Source organism: Saccoglossus kowalevskii, chromosome 18 (genome assembly GCF_978046115.1).
Source record: "Saccoglossus kowalevskii chromosome 18, keSacKowa6.1, whole genome shotgun sequence".
Classification (NCBI taxonomy): domain Eukaryota; kingdom Metazoa; phylum Hemichordata; class Enteropneusta; family Harrimaniidae; genus Saccoglossus; species Saccoglossus kowalevskii.
In genome coordinates this window covers 30,177,639-30,194,032 of record NC_140658.1, presented here as the reverse complement: position 1 = coordinate 30,194,032, position 16,394 = coordinate 30,177,639, and the positions used below count along the sequence as shown (strand labels likewise).

The window sequence follows — 16,394 nt, the reverse complement described above, 5'->3', positions numbered from 1 at the left end:
ATTATATATTCATTAATTATTCTAAAAACTAGAAATGCGTCTGAAACAATTATTTTATTTAGTTATTAGACCTCGTTAAACTTTTACCCATACTTATCAACCAAGTTGATACTTTGTCATCAAGTTCCAGCTTTTATCCAGCCACCTACCAACTAAATGTAGCCTCTGATGAATGGGTAACTGGAGCCATGTTATTAATAGTCTTGCATACATATTTTAATATCATTTTACCATGTGGCATACACCGAGCATAAGTGGTAAGTTGATGTGATTCCATCATAACACATATATAAGTTGTCAATTAATACAACTATCTCACACAGCAAATTTGTTGTTGGATGATCAGTGAGCCAGTGCAGACAGCAGTTCAGTTTATTTTTTTGGCAAAGCGACTTTCCATTTGTCCATATTAGTTTGTTTTTCAATGACTCAAAATTTGTTATATCTCTAAAAATTTACCGCAGTTCATAGTAAATAGCATGTAAACTGACCTGTGAATAGGAGGAATACAATTGCCATCAGGCTGGTATAGCTAAAGTAGATGACGAAACTGAATGGATCTTGTGCCTCGGTTTTGTTAATGTAGAAATAAACACAATAAACAAAGAAATATACAGCACCGAATCCTGTGGTGATGAAAGAATTCCATGACCATCTGTAATTCTGTGTCAACACAAAAATGTAGAGCATATCACATCTATTACAATACTAACAAATGGCAGATATAGGGAATAAATGTGTTAACTCAATATTGGATTATGCAAAGGATTGTGGGATAAAAATCAAACTATAAAGGTTGTTTTACTTTGGGGGGGGGGGGGCTCGTTTATTTTCAATACAGCCCTGTGCTAACATCAACAGTAAGCCACTCCTGTTTTCAAGTAACGTGTTGATTTTAAATCAGTTTTATAAGGAGCATATGGTGACAGTATTGTGGTAAAACACTATACTAAAATTTGGGTGTTTGTGGTGGCATAAATTTCAAAGAAAACTTACCTCAGCACTGAGTTGCAGGTATGTGAATACAATGGAGATTTCAGCACACAGTACACATAGTATAGCAACTTGTATTGCCAGATATCCATATGAATAATAGATCTGATTATTCCTGTAAAGTAACAAGGTGTGAATAAACTAAATAAAGGGTAAACAAATTTGTTTACTGTAAAAAACTTTATTTTCGCTTAGAATTAACTTTCCCTTTTTTCGCTGATGGAATGTTTCAGTGAAAGTAAAATCCAGCGAATATACATTTTTTCCTTATGTTTCACATTCAACTAAAAAATCAGTGAAAATAAATTCCATAGAAAACGCTAAAAAAGTTTTTTTGACGAAAATTAATTCCAGCTAAAATAGTTTATCACTTAGAATATAAAATACCTGTGTATTTGTTTATTCTACAGAAAGGGGTAAAATACAGCAACAGAAAACAAACATGATATGCACGTGATGGTAACCCAGATGGACATTTTATTTCTAATTCCTATAAGCTGCAGTGTGTTAGCGACAAAGTGTTAGCGACACAGTGTTAGCGACATAGTGTTAGCGACATAGTGTTAGCGACATAGTGTTAGCGACACAGTGTTAGTGACACAGTGTTAGTGACACAGTGTTAGTGACATAGTGTTAGTAACATAGTGTTAGCGACAGTGTTAGTGACATAGTGTTAGCGACATAGTGTTAGCGACATAGTGTTAGCGACATAGTGTTAGCGACATAGTGTTAGCGACATAGTGTTAGCGACAAAGTGTTAGCGACACAGTGTTAGCGACACAGTGTTAGCGACACAGTGTTAGCGACATAGTGTTAGCGACATAGTGTTAGCGACATAGTGTTAGCGACATAGTGTTAGCGACATAGTGTTAGCGACATAGTGTTAGCGACATAGTGTTAGCGACATAGTGTTAGTGACACAGTGTTAGTGACACAGTGTTAGTGACATAGTGTTAGTGACACAGTGTTAGTGACACAGTGTTAGTGACATAGTGTTAGTGACATAGTGTTAGTAACATAGTGTTAGTAACATAGTGTTAGCGACAGTGTTAGTGACATAGTGTTAGCGACAAAGTGTTAGCGACATAGTGTTAGCGACAAAGTGTTAGTGACACGCCCATAAGTATGTTAACAGCACAGATCATAGGGTGTTAATACTTACCACAGTGAATTCAATATAAAAAACAGCTGTATGAAGATAACACTGAATGGAATGGCACCACAAAATAGTTTGATAATTAGAACGGCAATTTTACGATAACATGCTCTTGATGGCATGAATCGACGAATATCAGATGGTGGAACTGGGTGCCAAACTCTCTGAAATCAGGAACACATAAAAATACATGTCAACAAAGACTTTTCATCAGATAAGACAATTCCATACTAATGTACAGATCAGTATATAAACATAAGACGATATTCTAAATTACTGTAGAATACTTTATTTTCGCTTGTAATTTTTTTTTTGCTATTTTTGCTGAAGGGATGATTCCGTGAAAATAAAATCCATCGAATATACTTTTTGCCTATATTTCACATTAAACTCATCAAAATTCAGTGAAAATAAATTCCATACAAAATGCTCAAAAAGCCTTTCCAGCAAAAATAAAGTATTCCACAGTATACCATTCTTGGTCATGTGACCTATTGTTCTGGCTGTTAGTTTTCACCTAGCTGTATGCTTTGCACATACAAGTTAAAAGTTATAATAACCAACCTTCTGTTTTTGTGCAAAGAATCCACCAAAGACGACCAATGGAACATTGCCAAAAATCCAAATGGATAAGACTGCTATTCCTGTTGTCCAAGGCAACACAGATGAACTGCCAGTCACAACAAATATGATATTACATAATAATAACTGAAATATGGCCATTGCTGGTAACAATGTAGCTGTCAATGCTGTTGTCAATTTCCAATGCTCACCGCCCCACACTGTAATATAAGTAGGCAATCAGTCAGTTTGAAAAAACTATATCTTGTGTTAGGTCTATGTCAATATAATAAGATTTTGTTGTGTATTGTAGACAACCCCACCTTTTAAATACATAATAGACTTACGGTTTTTAACAAGAAGTCGAAAATATCATTTTTTACTGAAAAATATTCATCAAAATTAGTGAATTGAAGATATATCATCACGAAATGAACAAATCTGAGAGAGGTCTGCCCAAGGTACATATACACCAATTATCAAAGCAATAAGAATTGTAGTTTTCAAGAAGAAGTCGAAATGGTAAAAAGTAGACACGAAAAAGGATGGACAATAATTGCTTGACAAAGCAGACAGCGGAGCTAAAAATCAACAACTTTCATGAAACTGTATTGATTTGTGTACCACAAAGAAAACATGTCACAATATGCCATGCCATGCCATGCCATCATTCATTCAGTTGCTCACAGGACATATGTGTATTTTTAAAATTTGTTTAAAAGTTCATTCAATCATTTCAGTGTTTTCTGTTGAATTGACTGTTTTACATTCAAAATACGGCAAATAATTGGAAATGTCCCAGGGTGCTAGTTGCCATTTTGACAAAATGTCCAAAGTTAATTATCAGAAAAATTAACCTATGCACATCCATTTATGCAAAAGAGCTAGAAAATGAACTGTTAAAAGAGATGGAATACAGTTTTAGATACATCTCTTGTATCAAAAGAAACCAGAAAGATTCTCAGAATAGACACCCACATAGACTGCTGAGTTCTCATTTAGAACGCTGCAAGACTTGTTTTTGTCCCTTAAATACATGTACCACCCCATTCTCTACTGGCTTTGTGTCCACCGTTCCCCTGAATATGTAACCACGTAAACAGTGTACTCAGAAACAGAGAAAAAGAAGCACTGTTTGAGAGACAAATTCTTGTTGCTCTCAATCTAAGGAATGACATGCTTGTATTTCAAACTATTTTATTTAACAAAGTCTTGTTGCTCTCAATCTAAGGAATGACATGCTTGTATTTCAAACTATTTTATTTAACAAAGTCTTGTTGCTCTCAATCTCAATCTCATGCTTGTATTTCAAACTATTTTATTTAACATGATACCAAACAATTCATAATATTAGAGTAGAATTATAGTAAAACCAACAGATTATATCAATATAGCCAAAGTGTACAGATGCTCAGAGATGAATCTGTGAATAAACACAGGAGACAATAAACATCCTTGTATTAATGTAGAGTGCAGTCTGAGGCAGATAGCATGATTTCCAATTTACATCAACAATAACTTACTTTTATAGAGTTTAGCCGTTGTGTAACCAGCAGGACAACTTCCCAATGTAACATAGCCAGTTAATATTGTCATGGATATACTTCCGGGATTAGCAGGAGATATGGTACCCAGTGTAGCAAATGCTGCAAAAACAATGCAATTGATAATGCATAATTTCCAATAAAAAATTAGAGATTCTATTTTAAGGACCACATCATTGTGGTCTAAATAAATTTACATTAATGTATGAACCTATACATATCAACATGAGTGATACCATGGTTACCCACATCAACATACGTGATACCATGGTTACCTACATCAACATCCATGATACCATGGTTACCTAAATAAACATACTGTGATGTATTTTTTTGTATGCCAATATACACTTACGAAAGGGCGTTGATTAATGATGTAATTTACTAGAACTTAGGGAGTCTTTGTCCACTATAAATGTGGGTCAGTCACCAATTTTCATTGAGTCATTATGGACACATTTCTAGTCACCAACACTTTGGCACGTGGTGGCATGTCATATGCAGCTACTTCGTCATGAGTTCTCCAAGACAGAGATTGTTTCACGCCAAGCCAAATTAAAGATATTGATAAAGAACCGTGCCATCTCTCTACACAAGATTTCCAAGAACTCTCTGCCATTCAGCGATTACATCGCGTTTGTTCAAGCCTATGTTGTTGTCTGTCGATGAGCCGAATATTAATCACTTGTTGTGTGCGTCGAAAAAGGTCGACTTTTGAAACTAGGAAATTTTAATGTCCATTCCGTTTTGTGACTAGGCGACGGTAAATGTATTTTTTGCGTGTCCTAATTTCATGCATCTTGACACATTTTAATTGTATAATGCTGAATTCATTTAAGTTCATGTCAGTTGATACCTCGTAAGCACACAACTTTCGATTCAAACTCGGCCATAACAATACATGATACCATGGCACCCACATCAACATTCATGATACCATAGTTACCCACACATAACATCCATGATACCATGGTTACCCACATCAACATCCATGATGCCATAGTTATCCACATTAACATCCATGGTTACCCACATCAACATCCATGAAACCATGGTTACCCACATCAACATCCATCTTAATGTGAGTGTACATGGTAACCATACAATAATTGCATCAGTTTTTGTGGCTTCATTGTTGTCTCAGCATCGCATCATTGTCGTCTACGCAAGGCTTCTTTGTCATCTACGCATGGCTTCATTGTGGCCTCAGCATCGCAACATTGTCGTCTACGCATGACTTCGTTGTCATCTACTCATGGCTTTGTGTCATTGAAAATTGAAGCTGTGTTTGCCTCGCTTATTTTGTGGCAGTCTCATGGCATCAACATGGCATCCGTTTCAAAGTATTATGGCATCAGTATGACCTCATTATTTGCACACAGAAAGGCAGTAGAGAAAACACCTATACAGAAGATTGATATGTAATCGATCCTCAAAAGAGCGAGCCCAAGATCGAGCTTGGCGCGATCAGTTAGATCGACCAGTTAGACCTTTCTAAACTTGGCGCGATTGCGGGCACGACTGGTATTTCTTTGCACAACAAAACAGAAAATATCAGTGACAACCTGATTTCCAAACAAATGTTAACATTATGTTTAGATGATATGCAAGTAATTTTTCTATGCATGTGAATCAGTCTGTCCCTGGTCCACCATAAGATTACCAATGTCATGTTGAATCACCCCTGCACTAATCTGTAAAACAGGTCTCATTATGTGACAAAATAATAGTCACAAACTTTTTGTCTTCACCTAAATGCCAAAGTATAAACCATCATTGGGACGTTTATAGAGGTAAAATGCTGTGACAAAGTAAAATTGTTTATTTTACGTGGAGCCATCATGTGATGTTTGTTTCCTTCACAGTTCAGTCAGTGACATAGACATAACTAAAATAAAACCATGTGGTCAGCAACTAATGTTACAGAAAAAACGTTTATGAATTAAATAATATATAATAATCGCTTTAACTAAGATATAACTGCCACGTTCACATTTAAATCCAAATGCAGAAATAGTGTCTTCGAGAGCTAGACGCAACAAAAGAATCAAAGAAAGCTTAGAAAGAACTCCCGTGTGCTGAGAGTTTAGGAGACACATTAAAAATTAATTCAAAATTACTTATACTTGAGATATTGATGGAATAGCTGAAAACTAATTATGCAAATAAGGTAACTAATATGAACAGATTTAAGTGTAAAACTAAAGGTCTGCACAATGTACCAAGTTTCATTGAAATGTGATTAGAACCAAAAAAATATTAATTATTATGCTAATTAGAGAATTAATATGAACAGATTTTAACCCAAAATTAATCAGGCTGTCTATAGTCCTAGAGCATTTATGTACCAAGTTTTATTCAAATGCGATGATCAATACTTGAGATATCAGTATTAATTAATTATGTTAATTAGGTGATTAAGAAGCATAACTATTTACCAAAAACTAATATGGTGCATAGTCTGAGGTTCATTGAAATGTGATGGGTACTCTTTAAAAGTTTCATTGAAATCCAATGAGTGGTTTTTAGACATCAGTGCAACAGCCATAGAACAGCAAAAAATTAACTAATTATGCAAATTAGGTAATTAATAGGCACAATTATTTATCCCAAAATTAATCAGGTCTCTGCATAGTCCTAGAAAAAATGTCGCAATTCTCATTGAAATGTGATGATTAGTACTTGAGATATCAGGTGAAAAGCTGAAAATTAACTAATTATGCTAATAAGGTGATTAATATGCACAAATATTTTACCCAAAAACTAATTAGGTCTCTGCACAGTCCTCAAGTAACTATGTACCAAGTTTCATTGAAACGTGATCATTACTACTCGAAATATCAAAAGCTGAAAATTACCTTACATTTCCACTGACATCGATGAACTTAATGATCCTAACTATGGGGATCATAACGCTAATAACGAACGATATAAACATCTATCAACCCTACAAATGAGTTTCTGGAAACGGTGGTCAACTGAATACCTAACTGCACTCCGAGAAAGACATCAAACGACTATTTCCGGGGTAAGAGATAATATTATACAAGTTGGTGATGTCGTTCTCGTTCATAATGACATTGATAAACGCGTACGATGGAAATTAGCTACTGTTATAAAACTTGTGTATGGAAATGATGGCCTAGTGAGATCAGCAGAAATAAAAACCTCATCTGGTATGACAAATCGTCCTATCCACAAACTGTATCCACTTGAGGTGAAGACACCCACTCCTTCAGATGAAGAGAGTCCACCACGAGACACAGAACCACTCTCGTTGTCACATGGAGGTGAAAATAGAGATGACACAACGCAACAAAGTGATACTGATGCTAGACATTCTCGCCCAAAACGACGGGCTGCCATTGCGGCTAGACATTTTATACAAGATCGTCTCAAGGACTTGTGATTATACCCTGAAATTGTTTATCGGATATTGCCTGCCAATGTCTTGGATTAATTGCCGTTAATTGGTTGAACATTATGAAATATATTGACTTTTTGTTCTCAGTTGTTTACCTATGCGAGTAATATTTGAACACATTACATCGTGACATTTTATTATCATGATAGATATATTTTCTAAAAACTTTAATGTTAACTTTGATTCGAAATGTTTGATTATTCAACTCTTATTACATGTTGTCTTCTATGATCATTGATAGCGTTGATTTAATACATCATTGCCTCGTATTTGTTAATATGACGTGTTAGTCGATATTTTTTTTGTGGCCGGGAGAATGTCGGAAATAGATATGGATAGAATTATTGTTTACTATTTTTACTGATATTGTGAATCGTGTTATATTATTATACTGTTATATACATCGTTTGTACCGCCTAAAGCTTGAATGTAACAAAACGGGATACGACCTTGAACACTGTGCTATGAGCGAACGTGAGAGGCAACACCACAATATTTGTATTGACCAATCACAGTATTGTATATTTGTATCTAGTTTTCCCGCTCGAATTCAGAATCCCCACGAGGGTATTTAAGCATTCATTGTAATTGTTTCAGGGCTCTTCTATGTTATGTTCACGAATAAACAACTTGTGTTCTACTCTTGAAAGTACTTGTCTTGTCTGATTGCTGGACTGCTGGTATTATAAAGAATATTACGTCCAAAAATACGACTTCCCACAAATTAATTAATTATGCAAATTAGGTAATTAATATGTACTGATATTACCCTAAAAACTATCAGGTCTGTGCAGTGTCATATGACACCTATGTACCAAGTTTTATTGAAATGTTATGATTAGTACTTGAGATATCAGTGGAAAAACCGAAAATTGATTAATCATTATGTAAATTAGGTAATTAATAATATTAACAGATTTTTACCCAAAACTAATCAAATCTGCGCATTAGTTCAGAGCATTCATGTGCCAAGTTTCATTGAAATCCAATGAGTGGTTCTTCAAAAATCAGTGGAACAGTAATAGAACAGCTTAAAATCAGTTAATTATCATGCAAATTAGGTAATTAATATTCATAGATTTTTACCCAAAACTAATCAAATCTGCGCACTAGTTCAGAGCATCCATGTGCCAAATTTCATCAAAATCCAATTAATGGTTCTTCAGATATCAGTGGAACAGTCTTGAAACAGCTAAAAATCAGCTAATTATCATGCAAATTAGGTAATTAATATTCATAAATTTTTACCAAAACCTAATCAACTCTGCGCATTATCCCAGAGTATCTATTTACCAAGTTTCACCAAAATTTGATTAGTGGTTCTTGAGATAACGGTGGAACAAAAAAAGTGACATACATACATACATACATACAGACATACAGACAGGGTAACTGCAAAGACTCCCTTTTGTGCTTCGCACACGGGAGTCAAAAATGAAAAGCTGTCTAGTTGGTTGCCATGACACCGACTTTTGATGGCACCGCCAGCCGATGGTAGCTATGGATGTACGTAACTCTGTTGTTATTTTGTACTAAACCTGGTCAAAGTAATTCACATCTGTGTTGTTTACCAGATTTACCTCAGTGTAGTTTGAAATATAAAAAAAAACATACATGTAGTAAGATGCCATTTTTAGAAACCAATACTATCTTCCTTCTCCAATCTCTTCCTGATGTCTATCTGCTTGATTACAATGGCCTTCAAGGAAACGATTCATCGCCGAACATAATCAGTCAATCGTGATAGTTGGACAGGGTTATGCATTTTTTAGCTTGAACGTTTAGATGAATACAGCTTGCGTGTAAGACAGCAAAAAGTATCTGTGTGAATACATATACGGCTGACTATGATACTTCTCAGCATTTTTTACATATGTAAATTACTTCTTTGTTCGATGAAGCGATGCTGATGCCACATTGTCGCCATAATGAGGCCACAATGAAGCAAAGCGATAACCACCTCAACTTTTTCATGTCGCGACATTGAAGCGATGCTGAAAGCCATAACAATCCCATAATGATGCGATGCTGAAGCGAAGCTCACGCGATAACTGTACTGTACGATATATAAATGTTTATGACTACCATGAATGCCATCACAATGTTCATGATACCAAAGTTACAACATGTTATGGATACCGCATATATAAAAATGTCCAATGATGCCAAGTTAGCAGCTATGATTATCTGTGGGACTCCCATGGCCATATATGTAACCATACACTATATATATATATATATATATATATATATATATATATATATATATATATATATATATATATATGTAAATTACCAATCGTTACCATAGTAATCATTACTTACATATTACAAGCAAAGTTGTTATAATGACCTGTACACCATTACCAACAATTACTGATATGGCTAAATATCCCAATGGAGTACGGAACACGTCTTCTTTTATTTGTGGCCAACCACTACTTTCTTCATTTTTGTTCTAGAAACAACATAAAACAGTGCATATTTTCAAATTAGTGTGTACTGATTGTTTACATATATACAAAACTAATCATTGCACATTAATGGTTGCGTTTCCATTAAATAAATACTATAGAGTGTGCTGTAAAACTAATCATTGCACATTAATGGTTGCATTTCCATTAAATAAATACTATAGAGTGTGCTTTAAAACTAATCATTGCACATTAATGGTTGCGTTTCCATTAAATAAATACTATAGAGTTTGCTGTAAAACTAATCATTGCACATTAATGGTTGCGTTTCTATTAAATAAATACTATAGAGTGTGCTGTAAAACTAATCATTGCACATTAATGGTTGCGTTTCCATTAAATAAATACTATAGAGTGTGCTGTAAAGCGAATCATTGCACATTAATGGTTGCGTTTCCATTAAATAAATACTATAGAGTGTGCTGTAAAACTAATCATTGCACATTAATGGTTGCGTTTCCATTAAATAAATACTATAGAGTGTGCTGTAAAGTGAATCAGTGCACATTAATTATTGCGTTTCCATTAAATAAATACTATAGAGTGTGCTGTAAAACTAATCAGTGCACATTAATGGTTGCATTTTCATTAAATAAATACTATAGAGTGTGCTGTAAAACTAATCATTGCACATTAATGGTTGTGTTTCCATTAAATAAATACTATAGAGTGTGCTGTAAAACTAATCATTGCACATTAATGGTTGAGTTTCCATTAAATAAATACTATAGAGTTTGCTGTAAAACTAATCATTGCACATTAATGGTTGCGTTTCTATTAAATAAATACTATAGAGTGTGCTGTAAAACTAATCATTGCACATTAATGGTTGCGTTTCCATTAAATAAATACTATAGAGTGTGCTTTAAAACTAATCATTGCACATTAATGGTTGCGTTTCCATTAAATAAATACTATAGAGTTTGCTGTAAAACTAATCATTGCACATTAATGGTTGCGTTTCTATTAAATAAATACTATAGAGTGTGCTGTAAAACTAATCATTGCACATTAATGGTTGCGTTTCCATTAAATAAATACTATAGAGTGTGCTGTAAAGCGAATCATTGCACATTAATGGTTGCGTTTCCATTAAATAAATACTATAGAGTGTGCTGTAAAACTAATCATTGCACATTAATGGTTGCGTTTCCATTAAATAAATACTATAGAGTGTGCTGTAAAGTGAATCAGTGCACATTAATTATTGCGTTTCCATTAAATAAATACTATAGAGTGTGCTGTAAAACTAATCAGTGCACATTAATGGTTGCATTTTCATTAAATAAATACTATAGAGTGTGCTGTAAAACTAATCATTGCACATTAATGGTTGTGTTTCCATTAAATAAATACTATAGAGTGTGCTGTAAAACTAATCATTGCACATTAATGGTTGAGTTTCCATTAAATAAATATTATAGAGTGTGCTGTAAAACTAATCATTGCACATTAATGGTTGCGTTTCTATTAAATAAATACTATAGAGTGTGCTGTAAAACTAATCATTGCACATTAATGGTTGCGTTTCCATTAAATAAATACTATAGAGTGTGCTGTAAAACTAATCATTGCACATTAATGGTTGCGTTTCCATTAAATAAATACTATAGAGTGTGCTGTAAAGCAAATCATTGCACATTAATGGTTGCGTTTTTATTAAATAAATACTATAGAGTGTGCTGTAAAGCAAATCATTGCACATTAATGGTTGCGTTTCCATTAAATAAATACTATAGAGTGTGCTGTAAAACTAATCATTGCACATTAATGGTTGCGTTTCCATTAAGTAAGTACTATAGAGTGTGCTGTAAAGCGACTTTTTAGTCCCCGTTCGGACGCAGTCCGAAAACGGGGACTTATGTTTTGACCTCCGTGTGTCCGTGCGTGAGTGCGTGCGTCTGTGCGTGCGTCCGGACCTGTATCTTAGAAATGCCTGGACCAATCAAAATCAAACTTCACACATACATCATACATGATATTATACATATGCACGTCAATTTTTTTCACAATCTGATTCAAGATGGCCATTTTTGTGCTAAAATCATCAAAATCAAACATTTTTCAGCTGTTTACAGATGGATTTTGTTCAAACCTTGTATACTGTAAAGGGGGTAATTATTCACTGGGTTTTAATTTAGCTTATTTCGCTGACTGGAGAAATGCGCTAAATTAAAACACAGTGAATATGTAAAATTTAGCATAGAACACATTATCTAAATGACGAAACCGTGAATTTAAAACCCACTGAATATGCCTGAAATGGTAAATCAGTGAAATTTAAACCCAGTGAAAATTAGTCATTTTACAGTATACGTTGGACATTATAGGACCTTGATGCACATCATTTTGTTTTACGATCTGATTCAAGATGGCCATATGGCGGCCATTTTTGTGCTAAAAAATCATAAAAATCAAGCATTTCTCGGCTGTTTACAGATGGATTTTGTTCAAATTTAGTATATACATTAGACATTATGGGACCTTGATGCACATCATTTTGTTTCACGATCTGATTTAAGATGGCCTAATGGCGACCATTTTTGTGCTAAAAAATCCTAAAAATCAAGCATTTCTCGGCTGTTTACTGATGGATTTTGTTCAAACTTGGTATATACATTAGACATTATGGGACCTTGATGCAAATAATTTCGTTTTTCAGATAAGATTAAAAATGGCCATTATGTTTTAATGAATGTGGTTCTCGTGCCATATCTCTGACTTGCTTTCACTGATTATGTTCAAATTTCAAATATTCATTATACATGTACATCATGTCATATTGGTTTGACGATCCTATTCAAAATGGCCAAATGGTGGCCATGTTTGTGCTAAAAAATCATAAAATATCAAGCATTTCTGGCATTTATGGATGGATTTTGTTCAAACTTGGTACATATATTAGACATTACAGGTTCCTGATGCACATCATTTATTTTTCAGATCGGATTCAAAATGAATGTCTGGCGGCCATTTTGTTTTAATGAATGGGCTTCTAGAGCCATATCTCTTAAATGCCTTGACTGATTATATATTCAAATTTTATATATTCGTTATACATCATGTTATATATATACATGTATTCAAAATGGCTGATTTTGAATGCTGTTCCAGAGCAATATCTCTCAATATGGACAAGTACTTGTTTGACAATCAGATACAAATGTCAATCATTTTAATGTTAAAAAATCATATTCCTGACATGGTTATATTCCAGATATATACTATAAATAAAATTATATATCTTAAATTTGATAACTAACGGGGACTGTGCCATGCATGGTTTGTTTTAAATTGTTTTAGTTGTTGACATGTATGAAACAATACATCACAAAACACACATTTTCAACATTATTGCATCTTTAATGATAACTACTGGTACATGTGAAGATTAGTTTTATATAACTGGTATCAGAGGTACATTACTTGGGGTTTGCAACTATGGTGACATGATACCAAGATCCCGTCACAATCTCGCTCTCGCATATGCGTTCCAACTCAGAAAAAATGCGAATGCGCATGCCTGAGGTAACTAGGATACTTGGATGTCCAGGTGGATCAAAATAGCTGCCCACGATATTACGGATTACGAGAACTATATTTTCTGTACATTTTCAATGTATTACATTTTTCACTATGATAGTGACAAGAAAAGTTTATTTTTTTCATTACAAACCTTGAACATTGATATGCGTCATGTCAGAAGGTCGTAGCCTCAGTCTCGCTATCTACGAGAAGAGACTTGAATGGGATCTTGACATGATGTCACCATACAGTACTATGTGAGTTGCAAACCCCAAGTAATGTACCTCTGCTGGTACTTATTTTAGCTGATACAGTAATTTGGTATTTTGTCACTAAGAGTAGCGGTAATTGATTAAAGGAATTCACACAATAACCGTACCAAACACACGATACCATATGTTTTATAGATAACACACTTGGTACATACTTTGATATCATTGGAGGAAAAAGTTAATGAGTTTGATTTGGTACTCACCCTGGATGCCTTCACCTTGTATGACAATATAGTAATGCCACCAGTGAAAAATGCGGTAATCAAACCAGAATTCATGATACTGTAATACAACAAGACATATTATCTATCAGTAAGTGTTGTCAGTAGATAATTCCATTCTTTTCTTGGCAGGGGATGATGATGATGGTACAGCAATTTGGTTCAAGCCGTAAATATGGGGTGCGTACTGGTCGTTCAGTTCTTTTTGACCAAATCAATTTTATTGTTTCAATGAGTTCTTGTTCCTAATAAACTTTTTAGTTTAGCCGAGATCATTTCGTGACGATATCTTGAATTTTCTATGTTTAGCTAATATTGTTGTCATTTTCGATGAAAATGCTATTTTTGACTTTTTCCTAAAAACCGCTACTCTAATTGCTTTAATACTTATTACATGTGTACTTTGGGTGGACTTCTATTAGATTTAAATATTTCATGATCAAACCTTCAATTCTGTAATTTTAGCGAATATTTCTGTCATTTCTGCTAAGAAAAAAGCCATTTTACTTTTTGATTGATTGATTTGATACATTGTAGCAGCGTAAATATAATAGGGGAGCTGGAGGTGAAGTTGCTGCAAAAATATCAGGAAAAACTTTTGATGGTGTCCATTACTGATTTTGTATCAGTATTGACTATGTAATAGATTCAATGTATGTTGGAGATATCTCCCTGGCCCAGTTGTAGGTTTTATTTCTGTGATTGTCACTTGTAGCAACCTTTTATTTACTAGCTAGATTATGTTTTTAGTGAAGGTTCTTGAATTCTCATGCTTGTATATTTTATTTTCTGTTCAAAAATTTTTGATTTTTTTCCTCAAGATCTCACCTGAACAAGTTAAGATTATTATGGTTCAGTGAATCCATCACATAATTCCATCTATGTGACCATTTGACATCCTTCTCCTCCTGCAATGAAAACAAGACAAGCATCAAATGAGCACATACTGATGAGTATATAATGACGGCAATACCATAATAGTCATATTTTCCCAGAGAGAATGAACAACTCAAAAACAGAATAATTTTTGGGGCAGTTCTTGAGGGTAAAAAGTGTGTCTTAAAAATGTAATTACCTGACTTGTCAAAATATGTTTTATATATAACATATTCCACCTACAATATACAGTCAAACCTGTCTATAGTGGCCATGCAGGGGACTTTGAGATTTTGGCCTTCACAGACTAATTTATTTGCTAATTTATTCATGAATAGTTATTAGGCATTGAATCAATGTATTAAGACAGATCTCGCAACCCCATTTCACATACACTATCACACTACTGTACACAGTATCCAAACACTTTAGTAACTAACTATTTTGGACTGTAGGCAGAGTCAGATGCCGATAGGTGGCGGGTTTCCAAGTTTACAAGTTAGTAATCGCACTGACCTCATGTGCCCATACTTGGTGTCTCTGTAAACCCTGTGTCGAGGAAGCCTATTGGTTATAAACCTCAAGCCTGGTCGCAGTGATCCACCTGGCAACGGAAGTCAGGGAGGCTGGTCTGTCCCTGCTTACCCTGGCCATGGAAGTCAGGGAGGCTGGTCTGTCCCTGCTTACCCTGGCCATGGAAGTCAGGGGGGCTGGTCTGTCCCTGCTTACCCTGGCCATGGAAGTCAGGGAGGCTGGTCTGTCCCTGCTTACCCTGGCCATGGAAGTCAGGGAGGCTGGTCTGTCCCTGCTTACCCTGGCCATGGAAGTCAGGGAGGCTGGTCTGTCCTGCTTACCCTGGCCATGGAAGTCAGGGAGGCTGGTCTGTCCCTGCTTACCCTGGCCATGGAAGTCAGGGAGGCTGGTCTGTCCTGCTTACCCTGGCCATGGAAGTCAGGGAGGCTGGTCTGTCCCTGCTTACCCTGGCCATGGAAGTCAGGGAGGCTGGTCATTCCTGCTTACCCTGGCCATGGAAGTCAGGGAGGCTGGTCTGTCCCTGCTTACCCTGGCCATGGAAGTCAGGGAGGCTGGTCTGTCCCTGCTTACCCTGGCCATGGAAGTCAGGGAGGCTGGTCTGTCCCTGCTTACCCTGGCCATGGAAGTCAGGGAGGCTGGTCTGTCCCTGCTTACCCTGGCCATGGAAGTCAGGGAGGCTGGTCTGTCCCTGCTTACCCTGGCCATGGAAGTCAGGGAGGCTGGTCTGTCCCTGCTTACCCTGGCCATGGAAGTCGAGGAGGCTGGTCTGTCCTGCTTACCCTGGCCATGGAAGTCAGGGAGGCTGGTCTGTCCT

General features: G+C 35.5%; 1 protein-coding gene across 1 annotated transcript in view; it reads right to left on the bottom strand.

The window, feature by feature from the left end:
- Positions 1–16,394, bottom strand: part of LOC100370185 (transmembrane 9 superfamily member 2-like) — an 88,871-nt gene that overhangs the window by 3,149 nt on the left and 69,328 nt on the right. Inside the window, exons 8-15 of the mRNA XM_085493215.1 lie at positions 14,999–15,078; positions 14,153–14,231; positions 10,004–10,136; positions 4,234–4,356; positions 2,714–2,931; positions 2,156–2,313; positions 997–1,108; positions 492–663 (exon numbers count right to left, since the gene is read on the bottom strand). Coding sequence (XP_085349341.1) covers positions 492–663; positions 997–1,108; positions 2,156–2,313; positions 2,714–2,931; positions 4,234–4,356; positions 10,004–10,136; positions 14,153–14,231; positions 14,999–15,078 — 1,075 coding nt within the window. The remainder of the gene's footprint in view (positions 1–491; positions 664–996; positions 1,109–2,155; positions 2,314–2,713; positions 2,932–4,233; positions 4,357–10,003; positions 10,137–14,152; positions 14,232–14,998; positions 15,079–16,394) is intronic.